Source organism: Eleutherodactylus coqui, chromosome 5, assembly GCF_035609145.1.
Source record: "Eleutherodactylus coqui strain aEleCoq1 chromosome 5, aEleCoq1.hap1, whole genome shotgun sequence".
NCBI classification, from domain to species: Eukaryota; Metazoa; Chordata; class Amphibia; order Anura; family Eleutherodactylidae; genus Eleutherodactylus; species Eleutherodactylus coqui.
Window position 1 is genome coordinate 142,277,658 of NC_089841.1, and position 24,529 is coordinate 142,302,186.

General features: G+C 43.9%; 1 protein-coding gene across 1 annotated transcript in view; it reads left to right on the forward strand.

The window, feature by feature from the left end:
• The first annotated feature begins 16,258 nt into the window (after positions 1-16,258).
• MLXIP (MLX interacting protein) overlaps positions 16,259-24,529 on the forward strand; it is an 80,224-nt gene continuing 71,953 nt past the window's right edge. The window contains exon 1 of the mRNA XM_066603299.1: positions 16,259-16,659. Coding sequence (XP_066459396.1) covers positions 16,340-16,659 — 320 coding nt within the window. The 5' untranslated portion in view covers positions 16,259-16,339. The remainder of the gene's footprint in view (positions 16,660-24,529) is intronic.

A 24,529-nucleotide genomic window follows, 5' to 3' on the forward strand; every position in this document is an offset into this window, starting at 1 on the left:
CCCTTTTAGGGAAAAAATACATTGGGTGCAAAGGAATATATTGCCCTGTAAAGCAGTTTTCACACGGCCGAGAAAATTGTGCGAATATGCACAAGTCTCGCAATAATATGAACCTCATTCTGAAGGGGTCATACACGTGAGCAATTTTATTTATTTATTTTTCTACTGAGCTCACCAACATTCAATATTCCCACAGATGCAAGGTGTTTTTGTATTAAATCCGCCTTGCATTACTTTTGGGGAAGTAGCGATCCTCCGGCACTGCTGACAAGTGTCGAGGAGTGTTTCCCATTGTTTTCAGCGATGCTTCACCAGACCCATTGAAAACTATGGGAGACATAAGGGCAAGCCCAAAGATAGGACGTGCCATGTATTTTTTCCGGCATTGCAAAAGAATACAATAGCCAGATATAACTTTGGACACGACATATAAATGACATTCTGGTGTTTTGGCACAGTGATGGTCCCTCCTTTGATTGTTTCATGGTAACTTGCAATGACAATAACCTCAATATCAAATTTACCTATGAATATAATGAGTCATCTGTCTGATTTCTGGATCTGAACATCTGGTTAGATATGGAGGGCAAAATATAAACAAGTTAATAGTAGATGGTTCTATACAATAAAATTTAAATACATTGGAATAGTTGGTACCCATCAGCACTTAAGAGACATAACGATGGGCCAATATCTTGGAGCGAGACGAAACTGCTCTGCTCCTTTAAGTCTGAATGTGTGACCCTACAGCAGACATTTAGCTAACTCAGCTATTCCCCTTCTTGTTTATAGAAAGCATATGATAAGGCTCAAAACGGAACAAAATACTTTGTTTCAAAAGACATACAAAACATTAAAAAGATCAGATGCTTTGGAACATATGATGGGTACACAAATCAAATTTACAAGATATTCAACAAATACTGGCCAATGCTGAAATCCGATCCTCATCTAGTCGAATTTATTTCAAATTGCATGAATATTACATTTAGACGAGGGCAGAATCTTAAGAACATTTCAGTCCATAGCCACTTTACTTCGCCCTCAATAAACAGTCTCCCTAGCTCACCTATTCCTCCTTTAGTCTGCCATCCATGTGGTAACTATACATTTTGCTCAGTAGTTATGAATAATACACAGAACAACCTAAAACTTTTACATTTTATTAAATACAATTAAAACTGGGGTTTGAAACCAAAATGAAGACAAATAACATGTAGCGTATTGTAGAGACACTATGAGGTCGGGCGTCTTAATCATAGTTGTGTAACAAGTATGCCCTCACTTGGTATCAAGGGTAGGCCATGCAAACAATACAGGTCCTTAGATTTGTGCAAGCGAAGTACAGACCTCCAGGTTAGAAGGAGAGTTTGTGGCACAAAACTATTCTTAAGAGTCCTTACAAAGGGAGAAAAAAATATCAAGGAGGTCCAGATATACAGTAACCTCAATAGTGTTAGTGAAAAAAATATAGTAACGAGATTTGTCGAGACCGAACTCCAAAGAGCAAGGGCAGCCCACAGATATAACATGGAGGTTCATGTAGGTCAATTCTAATCAAATAATGCTCAACATGAACTCCTATTATCAACTACATCCAGCAGAAAATAACCACCTAATCCCAGACCAGCACTGACCCTAGTCATTACTACATCTAGCTCCTGTTCACTCTCTGTACTCAGACCAAAGACAGAGGAAGAAGTCTCCAGATTGCTTTCCTCTGCGCGCTTTATCACCTGCACTAGCGACCTTCTCCCTTCACACCTCCTCCGGACCCTCTCCCTGGTGGTCATTTCCCACCTCACCACCATATGGAACCTCTCTCTGGCATTTTCCCCTCCTCATTTAAGCATGCTATTAATTCTCCAATGCTAAAGAAACTGACTCTTGACTCGACCAATGCTGCCAACTACCAACCCATCTCAAATCTCACCTTCATCTCCAAACTATCAGAACGTCTGGTTTACTTCCGCCTTATAAGCCATCTATCAGAAAACTCTCTTCTTGACCCCCTACAATCCGGCTTCAACCCTCTACACTCGACAGAAACCGCTCTTACAAAAGTGTCAAATTACCTCCTGATGGCCAAATCGAGGGGCAACTACTCCTTACTGACCCTCCCCCCTCCTCGACCTCTTTCCAGCATTTGACACTGTTGACCACAAACTTCTACTCAGTATGCTTCGCTCCATTGGCCTAAAGGACACTGCTTTTTTTCTGATTCTCCTCCTACCTATCTGACCTATCATTCAACGTATCCTTTGCAGGCTCTACCTCCCCTCCTCTTTCCCTGGCTGTTGGGGTCCCCCAGGGCTTGGCCCTCTCCATCTACACAGCCCCTATTGGACAAACCCTTCTGACATTTGGCTTTCAGTACCATCTCTATGCTGACGACACCCCGTTATACACCTCTTCCCGTGACCTCACAGCACCATCCCTTCAGAACACCACTGACTGTCTGTCCGCTGTCTCTAACACTATGTCTTCTCTCTACCTAAAATTGAACCTCTCAAAAACTGACCATGTTTCCACCCTCTGCTAACCGACCTCATACCTGACCTCTCCATCTCAGTGTGCAGCACCACCATAACTCCCATACAGCATGCTTGCTTATTGGGGTTATATTCGACTCTGATCTCTCCTTTACCCCCTTCATCCAATCTCTCACCCAAACATGTCAGCTGCACCTCAAAAACCTTGTAAGAATCCGCCCTTTTCTTACCGTAGACACGCTAAAAACGCTTATTGTTGCCCTCATCCACTCTCTGCTCGATTATTACAACTCGCTGCTGATCAGCCTTCTCTGTGACACTCTCCCCTCTCCAATTCATCTTTCTGTCCAGTCGCTGCCTGTCAAACACAGAATTCAATTTAAACTCATTACCTTCATCCATAAAGCTCTCCATAGCACCACGTTGCCCTGCATTGCCTTCCTCATCTCAATCCACAACCCAGTCTGCGGCCTCCGCTCTGCTAACTAAATCAGACTGCCCCTTTAATCCGAACCTCTCATTCCCACCTCCAAGACTTCGCAAGAGCAGCACCAGTCTTCTGGAATGCACTACCCCAAAGTATCCGGGCAATCCCTGACTCGCACAACTTCAGGCTTGCTCTGAAAACGCACCTCTTCAGGGTGGCATACCATATCTCCTAAACCAAACTCCTCAGTACTCCGCCTGATAACCTGCTCCCTGTCCTACTGACTGCAATCTCTGTAGCTGCAATCAACCACTGCCTGTAGTCATACTGATTCAGCCATCACACAGCTTAAATCTGACCACTGTCTGTGTGTATAGCACCCCTCACTCTCCACCTCGCCATACTGTGCACAGCTCCAGCTCCTTTACCTTCTCTATCACCCCATTATCTGTAGTATGTAAGCTCAGTGGAGCAGGACCCTCACCCCTACTGTTTCCATTAATTGATTACTTCATGTAACCGTGGTTTTTGTATTTTTTGGTTTTTTGTATTTGTAGTCCCAGTTTTGTAAGCGCTGAGGAATATGTTGGCGCTATATAAATAAAAATTATCCTTTTAGCTGCCACTGTGCTTACACAGTCGCCTGTCTCAAAGCACCAATCCTCCATGGGGGCGTACCAAACGCAGATATATGTCCCTGTATCACCTAAACCATGTTTAAGAAAGACACAGTATTAATAGCTGAAATGTGTGTAGTGTAGCAAAGCAGCACACAGTTGTTAGAATAGTGCTTAGGTTCCATTCACACAAAAGGAAATCAAACAGATGCCCAGTCAAAGAACCCCAAAGCATTTCTCTGGCGAACCGCAGCCAGATCATCAGGGGCAAGTTACAAGCGCCAACCACTACACAGCGGTTGACGCAGAAACTTCTGCTGCTTCCGGTCCAACCTCTGTTATTGCGGTGCTGACAACATGCGCCCGTTCAGCTGATCGGTTGAGGTCACAAGCAACGTACCCCAGCAGATCAACTATTGATCATCTATCCTGAGGATATGCATCAATAATCTCCCTGGAAAACCCTTTTATAGCACCTCCACTCACACAAAAAATATATGATATGAAGTGGAGCGAAGGTGAAAGGGTTATGCCCCCTGTCCACGGGTGAGGCGGAATATAGCTAGTGATATTCTGCCACCCGGGAGCAGGAGAGAGAACTGACAGTTCTCTGCAGTGAGCCTATCTGACAGACAGGAGAACTGCGGATTTGAGTCCCACAAGTGGAGAATCGATATGATTCTCCGCTCATGGACAGGGGGCTGCGCTTTCCATAGCAACACTATGGAAAGCGTTCACTGCGTTACTCGCGGACGGATTATCGCTGCGAGTAACGCAATGCAAGATCGCCCGTGGAAAGGACCCCTTAACGAGAGCCGACTCATTATGAATGCCTCCCATTTCTTGAACCCACTTGATGATAAAATCTATGAGATCAGGAAATTTATCAACTGTAGGAGTAGGGCAGTAATATATGTGGTGGTCTGTCCTTGCCCCAAGGTTTATATGGGCAAAACAATTCAAAAATTTAGGAAGAGCATTAGTAAGTACCAGAGTACTATTCACACTAATGCAGATGCACCCATTGCCAGACATATGAATACCATCCATGGAAGTAAAATTCATATGCTTAAATTTTGGGGCTGACACAACTTTCTCTCTCGGCCCTCGTCAAGGGAACTTGGATGCTGTTAAAGGAAGAGTGAAGATGGATTTTCCTTCTAAAAAGTGGCGCACCAGAGGGATTAAATTACAGCACTTCATTTGCAGTTTTTCTGTAAACGATACCTATAATAAATTGATTTTCTATATAAGGGGTAGGTCACTATTATTATATTCCACTTAATTTTGCCTGTTCTTCACACATTTCTATTTTGCACTGCTGTCAGCATGAGTTAACTTACTTTTAATTACATGTGATCCTTTTCTGATGAATTATAATTACCTATTAAATAAAATAAGAAATTGTACTGTGTGTGTACAAATCCATGTTTCACCTTTTCTTCCCCACACAGATATGGGGAGACCATGCATGTGGTTTGAATTGGGGACAACAGTGCTGCTAATTCACTCTTTTCAAGAAGATGAAATCCCCTTTGGGACCCATGTAGTTGTGCAACCTCCAGAATAGCAGACTTTTCCCCCCATCGGCATTATTTAGGCTTGCATTGCAAGTGTTAAAACATTGCACATGTGAATGGAGCCATTGGAAGCCATTGGCGTCATAATTTAGCGATTTCTCGCAGCCTTGCAGCGCTGGGAAATCGTACGGTTTCATCACCAGTGTTAAGGCACCCTGAGTAGGGAGTGCTGGCATCCCCTAGGTCCGCAGCTGGCTATAGAGCTTTCACCAATGGGCCTGACTAATTACATGCAGCCTGGTACTTTATAGGGAGGGCAGTTTTGGCTCCTTATACTTGTCCTTATTGATCTGTGCAGGTAAATATTTGTCGCACCCGTCCATACTGTCAACAGCGGTTGATATGGAATTTTAAAATTTACACAGTGGGACTTTTTTTTAGTATATAATAATAAAAGTTATATTTTAAGTTCGCACTTTAAGGTTTATTGCCTCTGGCATAAGGTATCATACTGGGTTGGTATTGCAGGCACAGCTCTTACTGAATTTAATGGGAGCTTTGTCCGCAATATTATCCTGGATTACTGCGCTAAGGTCAGCACAATGCACTTCCTCCACTTTACATAGTGCCAGCAGCTCTGGCAATCAGCTAAGCAGCGGAATCCTGACAATCATCAATAGAAAGAAAAAAAAAGTCCCAGACACTCCCTTTAATGCTTTTGGCAGTAGACTTTAAGCCAAACATAATTCTCTATATAATACCTCTTGCTCTTTCTAGGCAGTTTATCTCTTGCATAAGGTTAGAGAGAGGAATGCAGACTGATTTCACTGACATATTAGCAAAATGTCTTCTATCTGACTTGCAAGTTGGTGAAAGAAAATAATTAACATGTATAGCTAAAATGGTAAACAAAAAAATGGAGCTTCTTAAACAAAAAATGATGGTCCATAGATATACTACAGTTCGGTACAGAGGTTAAGTAGGCAATGAACAAATTTGTGCTTATGTGATCGCCAATGTGATAACTAGCTAAAATGCAAATCACTTTAATAAGTTTTTGTGCAGTAAAATCACTCTAGGGGTGCATTCAGACGACCGTATATCGGCCGGGTATTCACGCCGGCTGATATACGGCTTCTCTCTCTCTGCAGGGGGAGGAGGCTGGAAGAGCCAGGAGCAGTGTTCTGAGCTCCCGCCCCCTCTCTGCCTTCTCTCCACCCCTCTGCACTATTTTCAATAAGGAGAGGCGGGACAGGGGCGGAGCTAAATCCCTGAACTTAGCCCCGCCTCCTCATTGCAAATAGTGCAGAGGGGCAGAGAGGGGGTGGAGAGGAGGCAGAGAGGGGGTGGGAGCTCAGAACACAGCTCCCGGCTCTTCCAGGCTCCTCCCCCTGCAGAGAGAGATGCCGTATAGTCTGGGTCACATGAAGCGGATTTGCAGCAGAATTTCCCCGCGAGAATTCGCTGTGGCAAATCCGCCCGTGGACGCTAATCCCGGAATTAGCCAGCAATGTGGACGAGATTTGTCAAAAATCACGTCCACACGGGGCAGCAAAGTCGGCGTTGTGGCGCGGATTCCCAGGATGCAGCATGTCCATTTTTTTTTTTCTGCTGTGGCCGCACTCTCCTCTATGGGAGAGCCGGCTGCAACAAAAAAGCATGCAGCGAAGCTAAGTGCCGCGGGTTTTTAAGCTTCACTTTCCTGGCGAAAATCTTGCGATTTTGAAGCTGCGGCAAAACCGCGAGATTTCTGCCGGGAATATGACCCGTGTGACCCCAGCCTAAAGTGTTGGCCATTACAGGTTTCACTAAAAGAGGCAGCCAAAACAAATAAGTGTGTGTGTTTGGGTGGGGGATGTGTGTGGGAATCTTTGCTTGCTGATGTCTCATACTACCCACAGAAATCTATGGAAGGGGGGTTGGAGGGAGATGGAAACAGGGAGACTCACACAGACACTGCTACAGACAATAGTAGTTACTGTCTCTCAGCTACTGAAATCACATCGACAAGACTCAATACTTCTGTATAATGTCTTGCACAATGCTGCTGTTTATAAGGTTGTGCAACAGAAACATAGTGAAGAGATCCTGCTCTCCTACGTGTGCAGGATATGAGGAGACATAGTAGCTAGTCTCCTCCCACCAGCTCAAGGAAAACTAACAGATATACAACTATATACAATGAGACAATTAATAAAAAGGATAACATTTATTTGAAATGCATAACAGAAGTAATTGCACTACATCGGTGGCTTCAAAATACTACTATACATACAGGGGCAGTACCAAGTAGTTGGAGGTTATGGGTATAGAAAGAAAACTGTGGACATAAGCTACATGACCTCATATACATCCACTGATTTTATTTACTGTAAGCTATGTCTTTTGTATGGTATTTTATATATACCTGTAATTTCTTTTTTTCCCCCTATGCTTTCCTATGCCTTTTTCAGATGTATGTCTTATCCACATGATATGCTGTAAGCGTTCATTTCTAAAGCCCCTCCCAGTAGTAGCAACTACAGGAATTAAATGATCCGCATAAAGGCCCATTTAAACACACAACGCTTATCGCTCAAAATTTGCTCAAAAGCAGTCTTTTGAGCAATAATCATTGTGTGTAACTGCACTGACATCGTGCAGTTTTCATTATGCCATCACTCATCGTTGTCTTTCAGCGTGCTGAAAGACGACGATGAGCCTTATCAGGGATTCACAGTGGGATACAGCTGATACTATTGTTTTAGCTCTATTCCGCTCCCTGGTGACAGCTGGGTATGAAGAACAGAGCGGTCCAGCTCTGTTCTCCATACCCGACACGGAGCACTCGGCTGTACAACAGCCAGGCGCTCTGTGCAAAAAACATCTGGATGCAGAAGACAAACGGGGACACCCCGCTTGTCTTCTGCATCCTCCGCTCCGAGCGCTCGGCTGTATAACAGCCAGGCGCTTGGAGCGGGGAACAGCTGGATGCAGAAGACAAGCAGGGACACCCCGATTGTCTCCTGCATTTTCCGCTGGCAGCACAAGGTGATCGCTCATCTTGCGCTGTAAATGACACAACGATTATCATTCAAAAGTCGCTTGAGCGACATATTTTGAGCGATAATCGTTGTGTCTAAATGGGTCTTGAGGTCCACAGGTTTATTTCCATTTCTAAAGTTAATCTGTTTTCCCTTTGTCCTAACAGCAGAACAACCGTGGGGTATTTCTGCCCCTTTGTACTGGTAGGAGAGATGGAATTTTTAATGAAAGTAAATGTAAATGCTAAATTAATTCTGGACTCTTCCTACCCCCAAATACTGTTGGTTAGTTTATATCTGCCCTGTATTAATTATAAAGTAACAAAAAAAATAAGAGAAGCTTGTGCTGCTATTAGAACTAAGGGCAAACAGATTAACATTAAAAATCAACGCTCCCCTTACTTTCTTCAAGCAGCACAAAAGTAATGAATGGGAAAGGAAAAAAAGAATGTGGTCCTGCATATATAATGCTAATAACTTTATTCCTTGATGATTTCACATTTAACATGTTGTGACCACTAGATGGAGCGCTTCCTGCACTAGGAATATTCTTGCAGTGGTTGAACCACAGTATCAAATAGAATTAGAGAGCTTCTGCCTGTACTGCACTATTATAACTAATATAATCTAGCAGCCGATATACAAATGAAGAAGCAATATTATACAATTGTTATAATTTTGATATCAAATTAACCAGTAACTAGGTGCTACATCTGTATCAAATCTATATACCCACAAGAAAACCAGAAGTACAACACAACATATAGATATATTAGAGCACTTTACCATTACATTCATGGACATGAGCCCTAAGTCTCTAAGATTGAGGAGTGACTCAAAGTATCCCCAGAACATTTGAAATCTCTTGGCTGCCCTGGTATTCAGGCAAACCCTGAAAGAATGCAATAAAAAGTAATAAATCCTGCATCAAGTGATCTAGTTTGCTGCCAGCTTCATATTTTTGTAATTGGGTTCTTGCATGATGTTACAAACTATTACAATTGCGGGACCCTATTGTATGTAATCATACCTTCCAACCACAAACAATCACTATTTCCATAAGAGTGCATTCTCACCTGAAAGCGCTTGGAATACGCTGGCGCTATACAAATAACAAGATTTACATCTTGTTACAAAGATGACTAGTTTATCATTAAAACTGACTTCAAAAAATCCCTCCTGTTCTATTTGAACAATGCAGAATTTGGTACTATTCCATTGAGTCCAGTACAGTATTTCTACCAGAACCCCTCTGTATTCTACTGAAGTTGTTTCACATGATCCTCCTTGAATATCACATCCCTGGTATGCCTGCTCTTTGCATTAGAACTGGTACCTTATGCTGCCCCTGAAAGCAATGTTTGTAAGTATCAGACAGGATGGTTTCCTATCTCCGTCGGAGGCTCCCCCGTTCGGGAAACAGGAAAGGGGAATCCCCGTGGCCGAACGGCCCCACCTTAGGATGGAACTGAACAGCACCGAACGAACCCCATAGACTATATTGGGGTCTGTTCGCTTTCTGTGTAGCGCTGCAGGTAGTACTTTTTCTTCCGGTATTTTTTGCCAGATCCTTGCCAGAACCTCCGATCGGAGACTCCAGTGCAGATGTGAAACCATCCTTAGCAGTACAAATAAACGTGTTGCCAGCAGCATAATCCTCACTGCTGGTTCCAGCGAGCCAACTTGATGCAGTCACAAAGTAGCCAGAATCACAGGATCCAATCTGGAAGCAAAAAGAGAGAAAGGCATGCCAGCATATGCGGTGCAAAAAGTACAAAAACTCTTGATTTGTCCATATAAAAACAGGAATGTTTTGGCTATGGGCTGCTTACCTGAAACATTGCTGTTTTTGTACTTTTTGCACCACATATGCCATCACGTCTTTCTTTAGTGAAACCATCCTTATTCACCCCCTCCTTGCGACCACTTCTGATAGAAAAGTAACATATTTGTTTCGTACCTTCAAAATTCACTAGCCTGCTTTTTCTAATTTGCCAGCAATTAAAGGGGTGAGAACTACTGCATATCTGCGCCAATATCGGACTTGTTGCGGATTGCTTCCAATTATGGAAGATCCACAGCAAATCCTCCAACTGGGAACGCACCCTGCAGGCCTCATTCACACAGCAGTATCTGGTCAGTATTTTGCTTGTTTTTCTAAGCTAAAATCAGGTGTAGAATCTACAGAGACAAAAACTAGAAGGCCGGCTTCACACGGTCGTAAGTGTATTTTCGCACACTTATGTGTCTATGTGTATTTTATTACATTTTTGCGCATGCATGCCCTTCATATTTGCTCGTGCAAAAAAAAACATGCAGGCTTTCATTAATTTCAATGTAGAAAAAGTTTAATTAATTTAATATGCAATATTTTTGTGCGCAATACATACGAACATTGAACATACGCACATGTGAACGAACCTATAGAAATCAATTCACTGCATATTGCGCAAGCAAATGATGCACATGTAATATGCAGTGCAAACGCATTTGTGTGAACAAGCCCTAATGCTGGTTTCAGGCGAGCATATTGTAACACGGTTGTAATACGGATCCATATTACGGACATGTTACAGATGGCATTACAGCCACACGTGTTCATTATTTGATCTGTTTTTGCCTCCGTATATTTTATTTTCTACTGGACAAATATGGAAGCAAAAACAGAAGAAAAGAGGTCATGTTACATTAAAAAAAAAACAGCTGCAAAAAATACAGCCATGTGAATAGATACATAGATTTACAATAGCTCTATATTACGGTCTGCAAAAAATGGACCAAATACGGAGCTAAAATCGTCTCATCTCAAAGCAGCCTTAGGGTGCATTCAGACGACCGTATATCGGCCGGCTATTCATGCCCAGCCGATATACGGCGTCTCTCTCTGCAGGGGGAGGAGGCTGGAATAGCCGGGAGCAGTGCTCTGAGCTCTCGCCCCCTCTCTGCCTCCTCTCCACCCCCTCTACGCCCTTCTGCACTATTTGCAATGAGAGGGGGCAGGGCGGGGCTAACTTCTGGGAATTATCTCTGCCCGTCCCACCTCTCCTCATTGAAAATAGTGCAGGGGGGGTGGAGAGGGGGCGGGAGCTCAGAGCGCTGCTCCTGGCTCTTCCAGTCTCCTCCCCCTGCAGAGAGGGATGCCGTATATCGGCCGGCGTGAATACACGGCCGATATACGGTCGTCTGAATGCACCCTTATGGAAAGACTTGTAAGTCTGTGTTTTCGACCCGCTTCTGATCTTGATGCAAAGTATGAGGCCTAAAACTGCATCCTGACCTGATGGTGTGGCCTTACCCTTAGACCCTATTCAGACTGACCATTCTGATCAGAATTTAGAAGAAGTATTTATAAGCCAAGAGCAGGAGCCGGTCCAAAATATAAAAGAGGAGCAAATCTTTCCATTCTGCTTTTTCTCTTTAGGTTCCATTCCTGGTTTTGGCTTCTAAATACTGATGCAAAACACGTCCATCTGAATGGGACAGGATACTAAGCACCCGCCCCCCAATGAATGGAAGGTGTGTGAGTGGCTGGTCATCAGTATTTTGCACCTGTGCTGCCTTCCCATAGAGCATTTTGCCTTTTCTGCTGGGCACTGGTGTCTATACCTACCAATGTATCAGTAAGTACGATGGTTTTTGTGCATTTGATCCATTTTTTTTACACACCAAAAATTAAATAACACAAAAAAGTACGAGAGAAGGAAGCCGAACAATAAGATCCCTGATCCTTGTTTCATCTAAAGCCCCGAGCTTACTTCTTGCTGTGTTGTGATTGTACCATTTGGCACACATACACCAATCTTTTTGTCATGTGGTCAATTACTATGCAGAAAAGCTATGTGTTTTACCATAAAAATGCTGTGGTTTTTGTCATAACTTGGCCACACAGCGCCTACAGGTGAAAGAAGCCATGTGGCAAAACTGTACCAATTCGCTTTAAGAAGGCCGTGCTAGTCAACACAACTACCCTGAAATGACTTGTAACCATTATTAACCCTTTCCAATCCACTGTCTGATGTCTGAAGATATTCTGATTGAAGGCTGTGCAGCTACGATGTCGCAAAACGTCCAGCAGGGTATTCTAACTGTATATTGCTGGCCGCTTTGTTGTCGGGGGACCTCTCCAGCATGTCCCATACAGCAGTACTGGCTTTAGCTGCCAGATGGCGCCATTGTATAATGGCAGAAAGAGCAAGCCCCCTAGGAAAACCTGAATCCAAAATTGGATTGCATTGCAAAGGGTTAATCCTCTACAGATGGTGCATATGCCATTTTATAGAAGTCCTCAAAGTGATTGTTTTTTTTGTTTTTTTTATAGCCATAATGTAGTAAGTCATATATTAGCATATCAGAGGTTGGAGCAATGGCCAAAAGATTGCTGGTTCTGGAAATAAGTGCCTTGGTAAATGGTTACTGACAGAATACTGTGAGAAATCTGAGAGATCCTGACCCCCTAAGAAACTAACACATAAGTAACAATGTCTTCACTTCCTGTTTTCACTTTTGTAAAACTAGCCACCAAAATAGGGCAGAACCCAACCAATATCTCTGTATGTACGGCCTTGTTCACATCTGCGTGTGAGGCTCTGTTTGGAGCCTCAGCTGCAGCTTAGGTGCAAAATCCCAGATAAGAGCGTGCAGCATCCTGTACTAGCTTGTCCGGGGTAATACATGGCGGCATTACAAAAGCCCGATGGAGCCCTTTATAGCCGACGTGAACCATTGGGCGATTTTCACTTCTGCCATGAGAGATCAGTCCCTGTCTGACATTCCGCCATTCTGTTTCCATGACAAAACAGAAAAACGGATTACTATTACACAGTTATGAGCTCTAACCTCTGATTTTCTAATCTGCCATTTTTATGAAATATTTTGGGTGGAAATCCTCTTTACAGTGGCTTTTTACCAGAGTACTGCTTTGGGCTAATTCACACGAGTGCAAATACACAGCATATGAATGAAGTCTAGGAAAGTATATTGATTCTCATTGATCCATTCACATTTGTGTATAATATGTGCGTAAAAAGGAATGCATGTTTTATTTCACAGCGTGTAACGTACATACAGTCCTATTCTCTATGGGTTGCGTATTAAATGCTGTAGGTGAGACAGAGTGGGGATTTAAAAAACAAAAAACTAGCCATACTGTGCATGACAGCGTGCGTGAGATACAATGTCATGTGCAGTGCACAATCACCGCCATATACAGCGTTAGCAGGCTCACACAGCGGTAATACATGCAGCGTCTTGCGCATACGGCTGCGTGAATGAGCCTTTACTCTGAGGGTCCAATAAGCTGTTATTACCAGGACTGCAACTGTGCAATGACAGCTTCAGGCTTCATTCACACGAGTGTATATCGGTTGCTGCCCATCTGATGCATTTGTTTGCAATGCATCAGTTCAGATGGACGTATTCCCGCAGCGTAAAAGCGCCCGGCCAGCCGGCCTTGATGGCACATTTCAGCCAGACTCTTTTATGCCAGCCAGGAAACATAGTTCAGGAGCAATCCTCTGGCCGGAATACTGTGGTGGCTCCCATAGACTCCTATGGTAGCTGCCGCAGAACGGAGGTGGGAGGGAGTTTAGCAGCGTGTCTATTAAGCTGCCACCCCTTTTCCTCCAACTCTCTGCCCCTTGTCTGCTGTTTGCAATGGGAGGGGGCAGGAGCTATTGTGCTAAGCTCCCGCGCCCGCCCATTGCTGGCAGCCGACAAGGGGTGGGGATGGGGCGAGAGCTTAGCACACTAGCTTCCGCCCCCTCACCAGCTCTCGGCAGAGCTAAACTGTCTCCCTCTGCCCGACGGCATTCTGGTCTCGGCGTATATGCGCCGGACCCAGGCTATCTGCACGGGCGCACAAACGGCAGATTTGTGCACCTGTTCATGCGATTTTTTTTTTTTGTTTTTTTTTGTGTCCGTGACAAGTCGGACCGAAAATCACTACGCTCGTGTGAAAGGGCCCTCAGTAGCAGGGAAATGCTATATAACGGCAAACAAATCGGTATTGCTCTCCAAAGGGTTTATTAAGTTGGGGAATAAAAATATTGATAAACTATTAAAATTTCCCAGCTCGCCAACCATGTCCAACGGGCTAGTTTTGGTAAATTTCCCAAAATAGTACATTATATACCACCCCCTTCTTTGCATCCTACGTGGCTGCCAACTGTCTACCACGCCTGCCACCACTGGGTAAACTGCTCCTCGGCTGAAAACTGCTTTATTTCCATGACCTTCAGGGACGTCATTAAAGGAGACTGGCCGACTTTGCACTGGCATATTTGCATACGCAATATGCATTGAATAGAAGCCGTTGATTTCAATGGGTTCATTCACATACATTTCGGTCGCATACAAAAAAACCCCACAGCATGCTCTATTTTCCTGCACATCAGCACACCAAAGGTCCCCATAGAAGTTAATGGGGATGCACAAGTGCACGCACGATATGCTAGATGTGTAAAACATTGCGCAGTGTTTCACACATCTTGAACTCATTAGACTAATTAGGCATTTTAATGTTTTGTCTTTTTCTTTTACGCTCGCAAATGCACATGCCATGTACGCAGAAAAAAAACGCCAAAGCATATGCCAATGTGCACGCAAAAAAAGCACAGTTCATTCTGCAAATACGCGGCGCTTGTGCATGTGCAATGTTGATCTGAGAAACTCAAACTAATGTCACACTTGAAAAACCAATCTTTATCTTTTTTTTTATGTTTATGTAAATACAATGCATTTTGCGAGAAAAAATCACTACTGCACTTGAGATTTTTCACACGACTTAAAGCGTATGTAAATCAGACTTGCATGAAAATGACATGTACATGTGAGCGCTATGTGATCTGTTTCGTTTGATTCTGAAAGGCCCCAGGGCTGCCATCGCAGGATGCCTATGGCGTGGCTTGATAGAATGCCTGTCTTATCACAGTATGATGCCGAAGCATTACATCATACTGCAGGTCAATTTTGTTCGTATCTTGAACTGTTCGCAGGTAGGGGACCATCTGTAGACCCGTCTTTTTGGTTGTTTTTTTTTAATGCTGCATGACCTGTTTCAGACTGTATTTGTATCGTTTTCTATTGTACAGGTCACATACTGATGGCCTACACTTGTAATGTCATCTGTAATATGTCTATTACGGGTTTGTAACAATGTGCTTATGGGAAACTGGCCTGAGGCCGACTGCACACGGACAGATTTGCATTGCGGCATCCGTGGTCGATGTCTGCACCAAATACCGTTTGTTACATCCTATGGAAAACCGCTGCTCCCTACACACTTGTGGAGGAAAAACTGCAGCATGTTCCATTTTTGTGTCTGGGCTTCGCACGGACGGCTGCCATTGAACTCACTGGAAACGGTCCGACCCACGGCCCTTCCGCAATGATATTAGAACATACCACTATAACATATATATAATTTTTTTTTTTGTGCGCACATGTGTTGCGTGGCTCGTGTGAGCAGCACAATGAAAGTGTATGGGAGATTGCTGCTGTGTACTACAAGTGCAAAAACTGCGCGGTAATCTACAATGAGCATACGGTTATGTAAAGCAGGTGTAAGGCTGCTTACGCCGGGGATCTGGTAAGAGCCGCTTTAGCTGCGGTTTGCAGTGTGGCTTTTCCTGCATCCGACTGCCCTGTGTGAATACAGTCTTGTTCTGGACAATGGTGAAGAACAAAGGCTACAATGCAAGTAACTGTGGTTTGTATGGGGGGGGATGCTCGGAATAATTGTTGCAGTCTTATGAGATGCCATAAAGAGCATTATTTATAGCTGTATTATTTGGCAGTGTGTGGAGGTACAAATTCCTAGGTGCATTGTGGGTAGGGGCCCCACTTTTGCCCAGTTCAGGGAACAGAGCAATATCTGCAGCAGTGAAAACCATGTCCCACATCTTGGAAGATCCTTGGCAGTGACAGGCGGTGGACCGGTAGCTCGAGAGCGCCCCCCGCAGCACATGGCGCCCCGCATGAGCCACGTACATGGAACAAAAGAAAGTGGAAGCACCCCCCACATCCCCGACCGCCGCACAACACACCCCGGCGTGACGTCACTGAGTGGGCGTTGTCGGGGGCTGGTCAACTAGTCAGCCAATGCGAACAAATCCCCGCCCATTCTGGAGCCCGGCTGATAGTCATTGGGCGGACGGCGTGTGACGTCACATGGCCCCTCTGAGCCCGGCCTCGCCAGTGACAATAACGCAGCGACAATCGGTTCGGTGCTCGGGAATGTGCCGGTGCTGCGGGCTGGAGGAGGATGATGATGGCTAAGGCGCTGCCCATGCGCTTGGCGCACGGCGCTGTCATGGTGAAACAGGAGCCGGACGATGATTCGGATATAGACGAGCCGAACTTGCTGCTCAAAAAACTGGACAGCACCGAAGCGCAGATCATCCACAGCGGCCACTTCATGGTGTCCTCCCCGCACAGCGAGCACCCGCCCAAGAAAGGCTACGACTTCGACACGGTGAACGAGAAGGCCTGCCAGACGTACAGCTTCGGCAAGACCAGCACATGCCACCTGTCAATAGACGCGTCGCTCACCAAGCTGCTGGAGTGCATGACGCTGGCGTACAGGTACCGCACACATGTACCGCAGTCATCCTGCTGGGGGCGTGCTGACCCCCTTTATTCTCTGCCATAAGCCAGGAGTAGGGGGGCTGTACAGCACTGCTCACATCATGGGGGGCTTATCTCCTGTTCATATAGAGCCATCCTATTCTGTAGCGCAGTACAGGCTGTAACTACTCCCCCGACTCCTATGGCTACAGTCACATAGCGGGGTGCAATACTGGGCCCACAAACTGCCCAATATCGCGCTTGTCAATGCGATATTTATTTTCATGGCGATACAAAGCTTCTTTGATTAAAAATCGCATCGGTTCTGTGACATTGTGATCCTCACAAGTGTTTCCCGTTGACTTCAATAGGAAACCTTGCATCCGGATGCCCATGGCATGACCTGCAAATGCCATGTGATGTCTTTGAAGGTTCCATTGAAAACAATGGGCGATGCGTTCCGCCAGAAGGCACAAAGATGGAACAGGCTGCGACTTATTTTTATTTTTTTTGCTCATGTGAATGAATCCATTCAAAATAATGGATTTTATATCCGTGCTTCGTGTGAATGCGCCCTGCCCAGTATAATCTTGCATGCCTGCGGTAGGGGGTCATTTTTCAGAAACCTAAGACTATGCTCTGCAGACTCTGGTGGATGGGATGCTGTCCTAGCGCAGGAAATAGCGGTGGATCTGGCTGAAGCAGTACATCATGTTGTCAACCCCCCCCCCCCCCCATTGTAGCCGTGCTCAAAGTGCACTATAAATAAGTGGTTTGGGCATTCTTCCATGTCACCCAGGAATTGTTTACTTTACAAACTGACTTCAGACTAGTTCCCCCGTCATCAATTGCAGTCATACAAACTGGGGGTGAAGGGAATGCCTGCTGCGGTCACGGGTAATGCCGTAACACCATTCAAAGATTTTACACAAAATAGATCTAAAACTTGGATGTTATTCCATAATAATACAAAGCAACACTATAGGAGCAAGAGACAAAAACAGAAGCGCTCAAACCTCGTAAGATTCGTCCTATGCTTGCAGTGTTTGTTTTGCTATCCATAAATTGTTCACATGCTGCTGTCGGACCAATTGTTTACAACCAAATGACTTTTGCAAGTTGACAATCTGATGTTTACATACATGTGGTCAGCTCCCACAGGTACTGATAGCAGTCAGGCTTTATAAAAAAAAAAAAAAGTTTGCAGTGGTATGTCAGCTGCCACTGTGCTGCCAGACAATTGTGTATCAGTCATCAGACTTTCTCACAGTTTGTGAGATCACCTTTAGATGTTCTTTTTGTCGCAGTAGTTTGATAAATCTTCCTTGTTGCTTTCACAGTATAAATGACATTCTGCACATTTGAACTCCACCTTGCAGGTCAGTTATTGTTGCGTTCTTCTAGTTTGTGGATCAGATCTCCTCTGCTCTGTTGCTACTGTAAATGTTGCAGATGTGTACAATTCCACTGCAGAAAATCCACAACATTTGTCCCATGTCAATAGACCCATAAAGGGGTATTCCATGCTTTTACAACTGATCATCAATGCTAGGTCATTACTAGTTGATCGGCGGGGATCTGAAACTAGGGATCTTGGCTGGTCACCCGATCTGTCCAGCTTGCTGTCAGTGTAGCCAGCCATAGTCATTGCTGGTCGGGGAAGGAAGTGTCAATGGGAGCGCTGTGCTCTTACACTTCCTGCTCCTCATTATGGATAGAAGCACAGAGTTCTCATTGATTTCAGTGGGAGTGAAGCCATCATGACGCTTCCTTTCCTGACCAGCGATGACAACATCTAGCCTCACTGCACTGACAGCAGGTCAGAGGATCAGCTGATTGGAAAGTGCCAGTATTTAATCCTCTTGGGGTACTTTTACACTGGGTGACTGTCGGGCACAAAGCGTCAGGCGTCCCAAACAACTATCACTCCTGCTCTTTTACACAGCGGCAATAGCTAAATGCAGGCAGAGTGGGCCAGAGATCTCTTCTGGCTGCCCCTCTCCAATCACTGTGAACCGGCAGTCGTTCACAGATGAACTGCCTGTTTATACTGAGCAAGAAGTCGCTGACTAGTCGTGAAACAAAGCAACTAGCGACTTGAGTGATTCCTCGCTCGGTTTGTTCCCATGTTCACACAGGACAACTATTGCCTAAAATCACTTGTTTGAGTGACTCGTCAGCCTATAGTTGGTTCATGTAAAAGTACCCTACGTGTCTTTAACCTTTAAGGATAATCGCACAGCTATTGTCTTGGACCTCTTGAAATGTCGTCATTTTGCCTAAAATGGCAATATGATGGTTAGCACTGGTGTCTTTTCTAGTGGGGCCTTAAATTTCGTCTACAGCCCTTATGCAAATCTGTGTCTCTGTGGTAATACATTACTAACTCCGAGTAGTCTGATCCTACAATCCTAGTCCCTTCTGCATTTATGTCCTACTTCTATTACCGTACATTTGATGGTATAGCAAGACGTTTCTCCAGTGAAGTCTATGGGAATGTTCGAAATGGCTGTTTCCATAACTCCCATAGGCTTTAGGGCAGAGGTCTCCAACAACTGGCTCGGGAGACGCATGTGGCTCACAACCCCTTGCTGTGTGGCTCACCATGAGGCTCCAGTTATGAGCATATGTACTGAAAATCCACATTATTGCAGATCTATCATAACCACCAAGCCGTGCAAATTCAGGTGGCTTAATACTGGTGTTGTATTCCACAATGAAATATGGGAAAACTGGATGCGCCGAGCTTCTCCACATGATAGAGTACAAATATCTTATTTAAGATCTGTATTGTTATATGGATTCCACATGTGAATGAGATTTTATGCCTTTTGGTGGTTGTCAGTTGCAGAACGCTATATTAATAATAGGAAACACATAAAATAATGCCTGACTTCTACTATTGGCTATCTAAAAAGTACAGATGAGCGTGTATCTAACCATTTGACCATAAACAATCAGCGTTTTACAATGGGGCTGCGTCTATAACACTTTGCTTACTTGGGCTGCCTTACTTTTTTTATGGCACATTCACTCTTGTGCCTGTGTCCCTGCTTGATTGTTCAGCTCCATCCTGAACAATGAAAGTACCGGCCCCGCCGGATCTGCCACATGTTGGACCCAAACAGTGCTGGACGTTCTCTGTTGACTAATGGTGTCCATTCAGCTTTTGGCATTCTCCTCATTCTCCTGGATGAAATGGGGCAGCATGCTCCACTACTTAGTCTTGGATTTTATGCCAGATTTGCATCAGATTCTCTAAATGGAGCCTGCAGTGCCAATATAGATATGCTTTTTAGGCAACTGGTATTCCCTAAAGAAAGTTCAACAATTGTACACTGAAAAGTTCAGCATCTTCCTAATATAGTTACTTTCATTTCCTCAGTGTTTTCATGATCTCTGCTTGCTGTCGTTGGATGAGAGCAGTTTTGTTACAATTGTATCCACTTTTTAAGGACAAGGTATCAGTCTAGGCAATGCTCTGTGAGCTAAAAGAGGTTTTTTGCCAAAAATTGATGACCTATGCTCAGGATGGGAGGATAAGTGTCTGGGGGGGTCCAACCCTTGGGACCTCCACCAATCAGGAAACTATTCCTGCCCTTTGGATAGAGGGTAAATTATTACCTCGGCACAATCGGTTTCATATGTTCATACAGTTTCCCTTTAGATTGTTCTCTATATTCTCGTTTTGTGCTTCGTACTGACTAAGAAGAGAAAAACAACTTTTTTTTGTGGTTTTGTATACTTTCCAGTATAACCCAGAGTTGCAGTTTCCTGTGAATAAACCCACAATTATAGGAGTGAAGACGCCATAAAGTTCCCAAACATCCCAAACAACCCAGTTATAGTTCTGTGCTGCAATAAACCTACGGAATGGTGACCACATAGTTATTTGCGCTCAGAATGATCACATTGGAGTAAGCTGTCTAGAAATTGTCCACTCCTGTCTGATGAAGGTACGGTAGAGTTATAGACAAAGCCATATTGGTAGTGTGAATATCTACTGAGATAGAAGTAATTTCCTCTTTCCCCTGATGAGGTCCAATCTTGCTTTTTGGGCTAAACCTATGGGAAATGTAACAGGCCTTGTAATTAAAAACTTATAGCAACATTATTCCACTATAGAGTTGTGTTCTTGAATGTTGGATGGGAGATGACTGCACATAGAAGGTCATAGGTCTTTATTAAAAGCTTTTTTTTTTTTCTTGAACACTCATAAAGTGGGCGCCAATCCTCAAATGTTACTTATTTTTAATGTAAAATGGGTTTCTGATTTTGTGACCCAAGTTGTGTCCCAGCACCATAGGGGGTGGAGGGTATATTATCTGTAGTTCTTCACTGCTGTCCTTCTGATCTACCCCTTCCAGGTTCTGTTTTCAACCATCCAAGATGGTGGAGGCAATCTTCAGACTACCTAGTCCTCACAGTGCATTGGTGGTAGTAGACTACTGATGCACTATACCTGCATTCCAATTGGCCAGAATTGTTCATGTGATCAGCACTGGCCAATTAGTCAGTGGTGTATAGTGTGCATTAGATGGTAAAAAAAATTGCTGTGGCCATCTTGGACAGTCTAAAAAAGGGCCCAGACCTTTATTATCCCCCTCCACCTCTATCTAGTCCCGGAATGGAATTTTTTTTTGGAACTGGAGGGTCGTTTTTAATATACTTGTAGGAGATCTCTTTTTATAATGCATTGCTTCAAATTCGGGCATAGTTAAAAGACTTGAAGAGGTGGAATCCGCACAGAAAATACACAGCATAAATTGACGTGCTGCGGATTCAAAATTCATACCGTATTCCAATTCTGCTGCACCATTTAGGTGATTTTCTTTTTTTTCTTTGGTATCTTTTTCACAAAGCTTGATGCTGTAAAAGCTATGTTATTTCTGCACCTCCGACCTGTGGGAATATACCCTTCAGCTGGTCAGATGCTGCATATTTGTATTAGATCTCCTTGAGCACTCTGTATCTTGCTCGCCTTATCAATCCATTTGTTTGCCTTCCTTGCTGGGAAGGTCGTCTCTCTCCTCTGTAGTGAGAAATAATCTGGCACGCAGTTGTTATTGCGCAATGCTTTGGCTACAGATACTTGATGTAATAACGGAATCTTGGGATGATGAATGATAGGATTGTGTCATTGTTATAATTATGGAGATGGATGAACTCCGGATAGGAAGTGTTTATTAAAATACCTTCACATGTGCCGGAATGGTTGTGTTTTTTTGTTTTTTTTTGTCTATGCATATATCAGTGAACGTTCAATTTCCATTGTCCTGATGTATAAACCTGAATACAGCAGTTACTATTCCTAACAGTTGGGAGGGCAGTGGAAGGCAGGATAGCACTATCCTCCGTAAAGACACTGGATTCTCCAACCCTCCATTACACTGGTTGTGGTAATGGAGGGTTGGAGAATTCCCACTTTGTCTCCTTGGTGTCTATCACAAGATTATCAGGACTCCTAGTTCTTCCCCAGGGAATATACAACACAGCACTCGAGTTTTCTTTAGTCTCTTCTAACCATGTACTATACTATAGATGGCTATTGTAAAACAAGCTTCGAGAAGATCTTATCCTGTCCTTGATTTGTAGTACGGATCCTGCACAGAGCCGTATCGCCCTCGATGGATGCCGTGCATGTTTAGGGTCCACTCCTGGTTTGGGCTTAAAAACATTGGTGCAAAATACTGATCAACCTTTTCTAAGAGCATTACATGGTCAGATTTTTCTGACGTGGATCTGGCAGATCAATTCATGACAGAACTCCAAGGCTGGGCCTTAAAATTTAGTTCTGCCGCGGATTTTCATGATCCACAGAGGATGAAAGAGATTAAAATCTTTTTCTATTGATAACCAACGGGTCATGAATAGATCGGTGGAGACCCACCCCTCAGATCCCCACAATCAGCTGATTCCCACCGCCACTGTCACTGTGGTCAGTGCAGGAAGCAGAAAGCGCTGACCAAAGCGCAATGGCCTGGGTTCGTATTGCGTTAAATTCATTGTGAGATGTGCTGCAGTACCAACCTGGACTGCTGCTGCCGGGTCAGTGTGTTCTGCTTCTTGCGCTGACGAGTGGCCCTGGGAATCGGCTGATCAGCAGGTATCTGATCGGTAGGTCTCCACCAATTATCTATTGGTGACCTGTCTGTCACGAATAGAAAAAAACAACTCCCTGAATACCCATCTAATTCCATATGTGACCGCTCAACATGGTTTCTGCATTAAAAATTGCCACGTGAAGTGTGTTTTGGTTTTGTTTTCCTGCAATGCAGACTTCAAAGTTCATGCTGTATGAACTACAGCATTCTGCAGACTGCTCCAAGTAGTGCAGGCTTGGGCACAGTTCCCATCTTAATGCAGTTTTCAGCATGTGAGACCGCAGCCCACGATGGAAAGCACTGTGAAAGTAGCTTAAGGCCTGGATCACGTGATATGTGCATTTGCGGCAAATCTTCGTGTACTTGCGTGCGCAACAACGTTTTTACTGTACTTTTTGTTCACGCACGTTGTGCGCAAAAGTGTACCATTGAAATGGCCAGTTGGTTCAATGAGTTCAAGATGTGTTCCCTACTCGCAGGAAAAGGGAGCATGCTATTTTTGTTTTCTCTTGACCAAACTGCACATGCAAAATATATGCTTGTGAACAAACCGATTTGAAATCAATAGGTTCCATTTACTGCATATTGCATGCATAAAATTTGTCAATGCACAAAATCCTCATGTCAAAAATCTGACGGAAAAACGAGAGTCTCCGCGTCAAAAAAGTGATGTCACTTCTTGACATGGCAACTTGAATAATCACAATTTTCTGCAGTGGAATTCTGCATGTGGATTTTGCCCACTGACACAGCCAAAAACTGGGGGAGAAAGCTGTGGATTTTGATGCGGTCTTTAGGGTGACTACCCGCTACAGTTTTTTTTTTTCACTGCGAAATTCGCAGGTTTTTTATTTTTTTGTTTTTTTTTTTACTGCAGGGGTCTATGGGACTTGTAATGTTTTGCGCAAAATCACGATTTCGCTGTAAATTGCAATTTCGCACAATCACGATTTTAACATTACAAGTCCCATAGACCCCTGCAGAAAAAAAAAAGCTGCGAATTTCGCAGTGAAAAGAAACTGTAGTGGGTAGTCACCCTTAGATGGAATTCGTGCTGAGAATTCTGCAGTGTGAACATACCCAACTAGTAGTACTCTGTTAGAGTTTAGGCCTCTGTTACATCTGAGTGTTCCTCCTGTCCTGGTGTCTTGTATAGGAATCGGGCTGCTTTAATGTATTCTGTAAATATGCACTGTAAAATTGTATCCTTGTGATCAAACATTGCTGTTTGTTTCTAACAAATGTGATCATCACTATCTCTTAAATGCATAATAAAGGAGCCGCAGGACTCTTATTTGGATGGAAATAGTTTTTTCCCGCCTGATGAGATGGTGTTTTTTTTTGTTTTTTTTCCCGCTCAGAGGGATGACTCCATTATTCGTGATCTGAAATACTTGACCTAAATGGCTTGAATGAATTTATTTATTTTTACCTTATATCTTCACAGCCATATGAATATATGTAGGTATAATAATGTTCGCCATGCTTTTTATTATCCACAGATCCCCATTTCACTGTTTTATTACAATTTCTTACAGGTTTAGTGGCTTGGGAACCTTGTGGAAAATGAGCCTGGAAAATGTGTTTCCATTTGTAATGGAGGAGAGAATAAGCAGGACTTCTGGAACTGGAAATTCCGTCTTTCTTTAAAGTGCCAACAACTGCTGTCTTGTATTAAGCAGCGTGTTGGTTTAGCACAAACAAGCAGCGTGTGCCAGGCATGTCTTCAGGGATTAGTGCTCTGTCACTCCAGCTCTCCTATTAAATAGCTTTTACCATATCTG